Source organism: Microtus ochrogaster, unplaced genomic scaffold (assembly GCF_000317375.1).
Source record: "Microtus ochrogaster isolate Prairie Vole_2 unplaced genomic scaffold, MicOch1.0 UNK8, whole genome shotgun sequence".
NCBI classification, from domain to species: domain Eukaryota; kingdom Metazoa; phylum Chordata; class Mammalia; order Rodentia; family Cricetidae; genus Microtus; species Microtus ochrogaster.
In genome coordinates, this window is record NW_004949106.1 from 9293294 (window position 1) to 9305142 (window position 11849).

Genomic DNA, 11849 nt, shown 5'->3' on the forward strand with positions numbered 1-11849 from the left:
TATTTGTCCTTGAAATACTCATCTGCGTGACTGAAATTGTAAATACCATACATTTCCTTTGAATTTCATATAATTCGATTACAAAAAGGCTGTGTTACGTGAGATGGTACTACGGTGAGCAAGAAGAGTCTTGGATTTACGACCTCAACTACAAAGTGGATGCACTTGGGGAAAGAGCGAATCATTATGTCGTAGGGCAGTGAGTGACGTGCTTGAAGTGGAAGACACTGGGTCAAAAAGGGCACAGCTTGGCGGAACAGTAGTTTTTTAAACTGGAGATGATGAGTAGGTGACTATTAAACACGGTGCACACAAATATTAATCTGCCATCAGCCTTCTGCTACACATGTGTCAGTATTGGAAGGTAGAGATCATTCTATCTTCCATCCAAAGGCAAGGCCAATATCAGCGATATTATACTGGGGAGTTACTTTTTGAGCTATTGAAATTCTGAGTAGAATGAACGTCGCTGTCCTCATTATCAAATTACTTTACTTTTTTGTCGTCTGTTGGGGAATGGTTCCAGGACAATCTGCACCCAAGAATATAGCTTTTAAAACTGTATAAACCCTGTAACTCATCTAGGGTCAGTATATGTTTTTATAGCATAGATTAATTTTTTAGGAAGTCATATTTTTGTTGATCAATGCTTTAAGCTGAGAACATTTTTTTGTGAAATCTTATTTTTTCTAATATATTTCATGAAAGTATTCAAAGTTTAGAAAAATAGTGAGCGATTATTTTATCTGTAAAGCTTGTCTCCACAAGGCCCTGTGTATAAATGTGTTTTTGGCTTTTTTTTTTAAAATCCTTTCGAAAACTGAAGAAAACCAGAAATATTTATAAATTTCTACTGTTCTTTGCAGGGACACAAAGGTCTTGAAGGCCCCAAAGGTGAAGTTGGAGCAACTGGTGCCAAGGTATTTGTTCCACACTAACCCTGACTTACTGCAGCAGTTAGGCTGCCGTGGGCATCACTGACCCTGACTTACTGCAGCAGTTAGGCTGCCGTGGGCATCACTGACCCTGACTCAGGGCAGCGGTGCAGCTGCCGTGGGCATCGCTGACCCTGACTCTGTGCAGCGGTGCAGCTGCTGTGGGCATCGCTGACCCTGACTCTGTGCAGCAGTGCAGCTGCTGTGGGCAACCTTTAAAGAGGTAATATATGGAAAAGAGAGGTACCGGCGTGAATAAATGCAGGCAGATATTAAAGAATATATACAAATTTAATGATTAAATAAAACTTACAGAACCAAAGTTCCCGTGTAGCCCAGGAGGTAGGAAAGAAAAAGGGGCCAGCGCAGCCTCCGCGCTGGATTTATCAGTCAACCATCTCCTGAGGCAAAACCCGCCCCTTAAAGGGGCTGGCTTAACCCTACATCTCCACCTTTTGTCTAAATAAGCCAGAACTAAACCAAATACAACTATAAACATTAATAACAAAGGATAATTATAACAAACAATATTGAGAACAAAAGTTTTGCTAGACATTCTATCTCAAGGAGTCTAAATAATGTAGAAAGTAACTACAATCAAATAATCTTCAACTCCGTCAAAGATCTGAGAAGGGAATAAATATTACTTAACAAAATGAGAGATGTCCAGAATGTGCAACAAATGACAGAGACAACTGACTACCTGGGCAATCACCCAAAGTCTCGTTTGCAATGTTGAGTCAACCAACTTTGGCTAAGGCCTAACATAACTGACATACCATTATCAAATGCAAGGAACTTTCTTAGAATTATCCTACCCTGTCTTGGCAAGATAAGACAATCCTGTTTCATATCTTAGTCAGTAGTTGAGGTATGGGCTTTTCTTAACCCAAAGGCCAGTTCTGCCAAGAAGACAAGCTCCCAGTGGAGTATCTTTTGTGCTCAACGTTCTCTCGGGAGTAGAGTGGTGTTGCCAGGAGTAATTGTGTCTCGTTGGTACAGAATTCTAGGTTAGATTAAAGGCCATTTTCTACAGCTCTTCAAGGAGGCTGAAGATTATTCTATCTATACTATATAATCTCTATGTATCTAAAAGACCTGATTAACCTAAAAATAAATATGACAAACATATAATTCTCAATACCTATCTAATTTGAAAACTTAAGAGAATAAACAACTATGCAATATGAAGACAATGATCTTCACCTGTAAACAATGTCATTACATATCAAATATAAACAATGTTATTACATAAATAGTATCAGAGGTAGAAATGTACATTGTGATATGATAGATGTATCCATACAATATAAGCATACTCTTATACAAAAATAGAGGTAGGAACACTCACATTCAATATTCAATATATCAATATACAAGAAACAGTACCAATATAATTTTCTAAAAACAGTAAGTCACAAATACCAATCATCCCATCAAACCAGTCAATCCCCCCCTTTTTAAAAAGAATATATACAAATTTAATGATTAAATAAAACTTACAGAACCAAAGTTCCCGCATAGCACAGGAGGTAGGAAAGAAAAAGGGGCCCACACGCTGGATTTATCAGTCAACCATCGCCTGAGGCAAAACCCGCCCCTTAAAGGGGCTGGCTTAACCCTACAGAGAGGGACTTCAACAAACAAACAGCCAGGTAAATAAAAAGTTTCCTGGATACTCCACTCTTTCCCAGGGACTTTCTAGCCATTCTTTCTTTCCCAGAGTGATGGTTTTTCATTTAAGTAGAGAATATAGCGCAGAAGTTTCAAGGGTTTTCTTAAGAGGCAAACATCACTGTGAGACATATGTATAGAAAATGTGTTTTGAAAATTTTATTTCTCAGTTTCCTACAAAAATTAACCTGGTTACCTTTAGTGTTGTAAAATGTTATTTGGGATATATTGGACATGTCAGTGCTCCCTGACCAGAAGTGCCAGTTTATGTCAGTCTTGTTTAAATCCCCAGCTTCAGACTTTATCTCTATGGTAATTAAACTTTCGTTTAATTTTAAGAAGAGATAGCAAAAGCAAATTCTGAGCTCTTCCTTTGGAAGCACCCTTTCCAAATGTCTTTTTTTGAAACCGTGCCTTCAAAATTTCGCCTTTATGGAGCAGCGTTTTGGCAGCTGTCCTGAAGTTCCTCGCACTGTGATGTGCTCTCTCCTTTGTTTTAGGGTGAAGCTGGTCCCACCGGTCCGATGGGTGCCATGGGCCCTCTGGTAATCCTCACATTCTTTATTTCTTTGCTTTTCATATTGCAATAAGGAAATGTTTAAATAAAAATGCATATATTCGCTAGTAAATAATTCTGAAAGGTAGCCGATAGAAAAAGCGGTCAAAGGAAAGCCGGCTCTCCATTTGGAGGTCGGCCCTTCCTGGATTTCAGTGCTTTCCTATAGCACGGTCATCAACAATTACTCTTCTCTATTTAGCCTTTAAATCCGTGTTGTGTGACCTCTATTTGTAACAGGATTTGCATCTCCATAGATAAAACATATTTTTCACGTTTTAATACTGCTTTTTAATATCAATTATTTTATTTCTCAGGTCTTTTTCGTTTTTATTTATATTGTGTCTAAATTGGATGAGACAGTGAAATAAAACCATCACATAAACTCATGTCAGATATCTCACGAGACTTTTTTTCTATGTCACTTGTAGGGACCAAGAGGAATGCCGGGAGAGAGAGGAAGACTAGGGCCACAGGGTGCCCCTGTAAGTATACCCGGATCACATACTTAATAAGAACTATGTTGAACTATTTTTCAGTTACGCTTTAGTAGATATGCTTTTTAAATGAGAGCAATTGCAGGACATATAACGTTATAGTTGGGTTATTTTTATTTTGGAACACACTTTGAGTTTGAAATACTCGACAGTGTGGCCTGACGTTCTGAAAGCTGTGGGAAGAATTCAGAACACATCCCCCCAGGTTCAGCCATCACCACCCTTTGGTCTAGTCCCCATAAAGCCTTTCCAAATGCCCGAGACAGCTATTGTAGGCTCAGCCCATCATTCCTTTAGTCTGTATGCTGTCTCAGTTCACCGCCGGAGACAACACTTACCAGCTGAGGATGATCCCACCTCCATTGGAGGCTAACTGGCTAGCGAGGAATCCAGCTTAAAATATGTCCTGCCGCGTCTGCCTTCTTGTGGCTCATCTGATGCCAGTGGACTCTGGGTCTTATGTCCGTTTTCTTAGACAACAGTTTGAAAGCTGTGCCTTGTTGATGAGAAATTGATGGGGAAATGCATTAGAAAGCAAGCCCATGAAATAGGAATAAGGAAGTAGACTTGGAGAGAAGCTGGGTAGTGTTGCAGTGACAGCAAAGACCTGAGTAAATACCCAGGGGGCTATCATCTTGTGTAGACATGACACATTCGAGCTTCATTTTTTGTTTGTACTTCCTGTGCTCTTAGCTATTTTGCTTGTTTATTTTTCAAAAGCACTTGTCTTCAGAGTTAATCTGCTCAGTAAGAAAGCCAGGATGCTCAAACTATCTTTGGATCAGAATTTACATGATATAGGGTGATGCATATAAGTAAAGAGAATTTTTGGTGCTGTTTTCTTTCCTTAATCTTGAGGGTTAATTGATTTTTGTTTGTCTGTTTGTTTTCTACTGATACAGGATAAATACGTTTATTGCTACCTTATAAAAAGGCATATATATATATAATCTGTTTTATATAAACTCGTGGTTTTTTATCACTACTAGTTCAGTGGCACTTGTTATCAATCATCCTTGATATATTTTTTCAATATTTTCATGGTAAACTGTTTGGGAAACAAATGAATTACTGTCAATGATACAATTCCCTCTTTTAATTCTCTCTCTTTTTTAAAAATTAGGGACAACGAGGTGCCCATGGTATGCCTGGAAAACCTGGACCAATGGTGAGTTGTGTTATTTTCATATTAACTAATTAATTGATCCACTATCAATTTGTATATTTTCACATTTATTTATCTATTTCTCCATTATTTTATTTATTTTTGTGTATGCAATTACAGAATGCTCACTGTATTGTAGACACATAAAATAAAAACACGACAAGCATGGATCTTATTTTTGAAAACTGATCTATTAATTAATATAGGTGTGGAATACTACAGTCGATGATGTAATATAGTGAATTTGAAATACAGAGCATAGGGGAGGATAGTTTAAGCCTACACTATATGAAGGATGTAAATAAAGAATTAAAAAGGAATAATTACCAAATAAAATCTTGAGTTATTTGATACATAAAAGGCAGGAGGGTTATTCCAGCTATAGAATAGTTAAATGAAAAAAATATGAGGAACTCAAGGAAATACTAATGAAAAGGCTGAATTGGCAGGTGGGTAATAGGTCACACAGTTACACTTACTGTTAAGGAATGTCTGGTCTCTTTCCAATCTCAGGTATTGAGCAGCCACTCTGCGGCATTAAACATAGGCATTCGTGACCAGAAGGAGCATCAGCTGTCAATGCTGTAGATGGATGAAGGGGTCAAGACCGAGTGTGAACACCATTAGCTTAATTCCAGGAAGGGGCTGTAAAAGTGTAACCTACATCTAGTACATTGGCAGTGAAGTCCAACTGTTGAAAGGGTAGACATGAATTCAAGTAGCTGCAAAAGAAAAATTGTACTAATGTTATAAAACACTAAAATGTGAGAGAGAATAGGGATATTTGATCACATGGGCCAATTTTAAAATTTTAATTCTTTTTCCATAGTCCCAAAGTGAAATAGAAATATAGTAATCAAAATTCTTTTTTTTGGGGGGGGGTGTAATTTTTCGAGACAGGGTTTCTCCGTAGCTTTTTGGTTCCTGTCCTGGAACTAGCTCTTGTAGACCAGGCTGGCCTCAAACTCACAGAGATCTGCCTGCCTCTGCCTCCCGAGTGCTGGGATTAAAGGCATGTGCCACCACCGCCCGGCAGTAATCAAAATTCTTGACCCTGCAGATTTTTCTTCCCCTTGTCACTCAAAAAGATTGAAGTGAAAGATAGGACAAAAGGAATACATTTTGAAATGATTTTATTAATTCAAAACTGCTGGAATCAAAACACATGATTCAAAGAAGTGCAGTAAGTTAGCACTGTGTCCAAAGCCGTACGGTGAACACTGGTTTACTCTGATCACTTTAGCTGTCCATCCTTACAAATTCTGGCAGTGTTACGCAACGTACGTTAGTGTCATCTCCAGACGGTTCTGGGATGTCATTTGTTCAGAATGAAATATGAGATTTTGCTGCAAGCCACAGCTGCTCAATGATTGTCCTGGAGACTCAGTTAACACGGACAAACCAAGGCACACCTTTCAAGCCACACATGTTTCCATTGTGACGTCATCCATTTTATGTGGCATGATTAGGAAATTTATGCTTTATAATGAGATTTATTTATTTTGTGTGTAGGAGTATTTTGCCAAGTGTGTGTGTGTGTGTGTGTGTGTGTGTGTGTGTGTGTGTGTGTACCATATACATATCAGGTTTTAGATAGCTGTGAGCTGCCATGTTTATGCTGGGAACTTAACCCAGGTTTTCTGCAAAAGCAGCAAGTGATCTTTGTTGTTGAGCTGTCTCTTCCGCCTTGGAAATTCACTTCTTATGGTTGACACCATCGTATACATCTTTGAACACTATTTTAACCCAATGTTGGATGATATAATTACATTGTTTAGTATGATGTGCAGATTGATCATATCTGTTAAAAATACAGATTCACACCCTCTGAATAGAAAAAATGATGTCATTGTATACTGATTAAAAATATGCAATTACTTTGCCAATTTCCCTTTTGTAGGGTCCTCTTGGGATACCTGGCTCTGCTGGTTTTCCAGGAAATCCTGGAATGAAGGTAAAATAGTAATAGCATTTGATAAGTGGGGGCTATTTCAGTAATTGAAGAGTCTGGGGGGGTTCTTTTTTTAGTTGATTTTTTTTCCCAGCCCAATCACAGTTTCCCCTCCCTCCTCATCTTCTCCCAGTCCTTTCCCCTATTCACTCTTCCTCTTTTCTCTTCAGAAAAGGACAGGTCTCCCATGTACATCAGCCAGAGAAAGTATATCAACCAAGTTGTAGTCAGACTCAGCACCTCCTCTCCTATTGAGGCTTGACAAGGCAACCCAGTAGGAGGATGGGGTCTCAAAAGCTAGTGACAGAGTTAGAGACACAGCCCCTGCTCCCACTCTTAGCCTTACAAGAAGACTAAGCTACACAACTGTAACATACATGCCAAGGGCCTAGGTCATCCTAAGCACAAGCTCTCTGAGTGGAGGCTCAGGCTCTGTGGATTTTCTTGTGGTGTCCTTGGGCCCTCTGGCCCCCATAATCCTTCTTCCCTCTCTTCCACAGGATTCCCTGAGGTCCACCTAAGGTTTGACTGTGGGTCTCTGTATCTGTTTCCATCTGTGGATGGCTGAAGTCTTTCTGACGGCAATTCAGATAGGCAACAATCTATGAGTATAGCAGAATATAATTAGGACTCATTTATTGACTACTTTCTTTTTTTTTTGCTAGTCATGTTTAACAAGAGAAAGAGCCTAGAGTAGTATGTTCATGGTCCTTATGCAAGGGAATTCAAAACAGAAAATGGAAAAATGAAACCTGTTATATGATAAAGCTACTTAAAGCCATATAATTGAACTCTACAGACAGATTTTTGAAATGACTGTAAGATAAGAAAGAACAATTTTGAGCTGAGCGGACACTCCGTTCTTGGAGAGAGTGTGGAAAATAATCAAAGCGGACTGTTTTAAGCAATAGGAAGTCCAAATAAATTAAATCTTGCAAGAGCAAGAAAAGCTGTTCTGTCACAACACGCTGGCCGTCTCTCAGCCCCTCCCTGCACAAGCCCTTAAAGAAGGAAGTAGGGAGGACACTTGGCGTTCTATGTGGGAACGGATTAAGGCATTCAGTGGGCGTTGTGACACAGTTTGTACTTTCAGTTTTTCGGGAGAGAGTCAAAGATTACAGTAGGAGGACAATAAGATCACACTCCTTCTGATTCTGATTTGTGAGCCTCAGGATCTGATTTCCCTCTGCTCCAGGAGCTGTAACTCTCTTGGTCTTGAAAAAAAAAAAGTTTTCCTCAGGACATTCAGCTTGCAAACATGACTGCATCTGTGGCCCCTCAGGAACTTCTCTGTGCCTCGTTTTCCAAAAGGATTCTGTCCAAGATTCAGTGTGATGATTTGTATAAATGCTCAACGTGGGGGCTGGGCCAGCCAATAAAGCATACGTTCCTGCTTCCTGTCAGGAACTGTTCTCAGACGAAATGTGAATTTAGACATAGAAAAGAACGGCCATTTTCAGTACTTATTGAGATATGAGAATCAATTAGTCAAGTTACTCTCCAGGCTGAGGGTTTTAAGTTGAAGTCTTAAGTAACTGGTTCTGTTTTCATGGAGAATCTGTTTCTTTAGGACTCTGATCTCTTGGAAGCCTGCATCCTTCTCCTTCTTTCCCATGCTCCCTTTCCTCATACTTCTTTCTGCTTCCTGTTTCTCTTACATAATATTGGCTCTTCTTCTCCCTCCCCTCCTTTTTCTCCCCCTCCTTCCCATTTTCTTCTGAGCTATTAGAGCAGGTGTCCTCCACTGTGATACACTCCCAGCCCTGAAGTCCAAGCTTTAATAATATTGGCTCTTGACCCAGTCCTAGTTCATGCTCTTATTAAAACACACAAAATTCCTTCATGCTTCCAGGGAGACTCCCCACCCTCAAACTGAGTGCTCTCTAGGTAAATAATGAAAGAACACTCCCCATGCCTTGGTCTGTGCCCTAGCAGAAAGTAGTGTCTCCTCACTGCACCTACAGCCGACATAGCTTCTCTAGAGACTTGGGGTACTGCCCCGTACCCCTGTGTATCAGTAGGACTCATCTGGGGCTGTTGAATCCCCCCTTAATGAAACTTAAACAGGCAGTATGTTGGGCATATCTCAGAATTTATTTTACTATCTCTGCATCCTCATTATAAAACTTCTGGGTCCTTGGTTGTCCTTATTTCTCCAAGACTATGTATGGATCAGTTTTAACATCCATTCATTTGCATTTCAGTAAAGAGTGGAAGGAATTTAATATGTTCTATTACTATATATTAGCTCCCGAAATCTTACAATTTCAGTTTTCACTAAAAAATATAGATTCCTCTAAGAAATATGCAGGATAAAATATAGAACCAAACTTGAATTTAGAGAAATATAGGAAGAGCTTCTGGTAAAAATGTGTCTCAAAATTGCATAAAAGACACTTATACCAAATTGGCTTGTACCAATCAAAAGTTATCTGAGGATGCTGGATTGGTACTTGCTTCACCTTGGACTGAAGTACAGATTGCCATGGCCCTTTGCTCCTCTGTCCATGCTGTTATTTTAATAGCTCCTAGTTCCTAGAAGAGAAACTATTATTTATTTTGTTAATGCATTGACTTTTTCTTTTACATTGCTAGAAGTTAACAAGTTTATTAGACACTTCAAAATCAAGTGTTTTCTTCTTTATTGAACAACTAATTCTCTGAAAGTCAATAACTGCAGGTTAATTAGTCAAGAGTATATTCTTTACTCTGAAACATGATTTTCTATATGGCTTCTACAGAAAGAAAAGGATTTCTTGCCTCTAAATTGTAGAGCGAAATTTGTGTAATTTTACAGCGAGTTTAATCCATTCAAAGTTACTGAGTCCTGTAATAAATTTTAGCTATAAAATAGTGAGCGTTAGATTATGGGGATATCCAGAAATCTTCTGTCGTTTTCCGTGTTTCAATCAAGCCTTAATTGTGTGGTTCTTGGTTGGAATTCAGATGTCTGGTGCTGCAGGAGTTCCTTCTGCTCCTTCAGCCAATAGCCTTTAAGATACAAGCCCACTTGGGCATGGTCTCTTAAGGGCTATTGGCTGAAGGAGCCCCCTGGTTTCCACTGAATATAAAGCTCATGGTAGCTTCAGATTGTAGATTTAACACGAAAAGCCCCAAATATACAATTACCTTTAGACAACAATACTAGTATTTTACTTAATATTTTCTTTTCCTTTTCTCTAGGGAGAAGCACTTAAGTTAATGTTTTCTTTTCCATCCCTCTAGGGAGAAGCAGGTCCTACTGGGGCCCGAGGCCCTGAAGGTCCTCAGGGGCAAAGAGGTGAAACTGGGCCCCCAGGTCCAGTTGGCTCTCATGGTCTTCCTGTAAGTGTCTCAAGCACCTAGGAGCTAGCCCAGGAAGATGCTTACTTATTACAGCATCAGAAGATGGAATTTATTTAATATAATCAATTCTAAATTAACACACAGAAAAAGCACACTTTAGCTGCCAATGTATCTTGGTTCACCTACCTAATAGAAAAGGTTATCCATGAAAGTACTGTTTTGCTATAATTGTGAATCTTTTTTTGTTTGCAACTTTTCTGCCTCTCCTTAGATGATCTGAATACTATGTTAGCTGTGTCAGATACAGCTTTATATTTACAAAAGTGCTTCATGTACTTTTCAGGGTGCAGTGGGAACTGACGGTACGCCTGGTGCCAAAGGCCCCACGGTAAGTCATAACATTTCTGTGCAGCGGTTTTCAAAGGGAAGCAATCCCTGGCTTTAGATTACTGCAGGTTCTATGCTCATGTCACCCTTGCCATTGGCAGGGCTCTGCTGGAACCTCTGGTCCTCCTGGCTTGTCGGGACCTCCTGGATCTCCTGGCCCTCAGGGCAGCACTGGACCTCAGGGAATCCGAGGACAACCGGTATTGTCTCAAATTCTATTTATAAGTATTTTCAGATTTAAGTATAATTGCATCATTCTCCCTTTCCTTTTCTTTCCTCCAAGCCCTACCATATACCCCTCTTTGCTATCTTTCAAATTCGTGGCCTTTTTTTCTATTAATTTTTTAATGTACTCATATGTATGTATGTATGTATGTTTGTGCATGTATGTATGTGTGTGTATGTATGTGTGTGTGCATGTATGTGTGTGTGTATGTATGTATATATATGCTGGGCATGAGTGACTGTGCTTATAATCCTAGAGCTTGGGAGATGGAGACAAGAGCAAAGGTGTCAATTCACCACCATACAAGTACATACACGTACTTCACATGAACATGCACAAAAATTATTACATTTCATTTTAGTACTAATTTGACATAGACTCAAGAGCCTATTCATTGCACTTAATTTTTATTTCTTTCTACTATTGATATTTTATTTTAGGGTGATCCAGGAGTTCCAGGTTTCAAAGGAGAAGCTGGCCCAAAGGGGGAACCAGTAAGCCTTCATGATTTTAATGATGAAGAGTATTAATATTGTCTAGAGGCGTATTGCTTAAATGTTTCATGTATGTAAACTTGCAATGGCATAAAATAATTATTTAATATACTTTAACTTTTGCTGACTAAATTAGGTGAGTTGACCCACTTTAACTTAATGAATGACTCTTACTGGAACCCATGTTTCTGTCTTAATAGGGGCCACATGGTGTCCAAGGTCCCATAGGCCCACCTGGTGAAGAAGGCAAACGAGGCCCTCGAGGTGACCCAGGCACAGTTGGTCCTCCAGGCCCAATGGGAGAAAGGGTATATTTGAATAATAAACTTAATTTTCCTCTCCTTTCCTGTGTGTGTGTGTTTTGGGAGGTTGCAGGTGTAAATTTGTGACTGGGAAGGAACCATAAATAAATTAGCAGACAATGAAGAGGTCTTGCAGGGCTTACAGAATTTATCTCTTGATGTCCAAAAAGCCAAGCATTTGTTTAAGTTTCACACATCTGTTCAACATTGACTGTCTGATTAGTGTAAGCCTACTGAAACTTTACGTACTCAGGATGCATCAGCAAACAAGACGCCTGGGGTCCTTATCCTCATGGGGTGGTAGGGAACAAGTTTACTTAACTGGGTGGTAAACAGTAAGTCGGCAGGTAAATAAAAAATTTTCATGAGTGCCCCAT

At 39.4% G+C, this 11849-nt stretch overlaps 1 protein-coding gene across 1 annotated transcript in view; it reads left to right on the forward strand.

Annotated features, from left to right (window-relative positions):
- Col5a2 (collagen type V alpha 2 chain) overlaps positions 1 to 11849 on the forward strand; it is a 128665-nt gene that overhangs the window by 84944 nt on the left and 31872 nt on the right. The window contains exons 14-23 of the mRNA XM_005366389.2: positions 867 to 920; positions 3110 to 3154; positions 3597 to 3650; positions 4786 to 4830; positions 6728 to 6781; positions 10004 to 10102; positions 10407 to 10451; positions 10552 to 10650; positions 11117 to 11170; positions 11371 to 11478. Of these exons, the coding sequence (XP_005366446.1) occupies positions 867 to 920; positions 3110 to 3154; positions 3597 to 3650; positions 4786 to 4830; positions 6728 to 6781; positions 10004 to 10102; positions 10407 to 10451; positions 10552 to 10650; positions 11117 to 11170; positions 11371 to 11478 (657 nt within the window). The remainder of the gene's footprint in view (positions 1 to 866; positions 921 to 3109; positions 3155 to 3596; positions 3651 to 4785; positions 4831 to 6727; positions 6782 to 10003; positions 10103 to 10406; positions 10452 to 10551; positions 10651 to 11116; positions 11171 to 11370; positions 11479 to 11849) is intronic.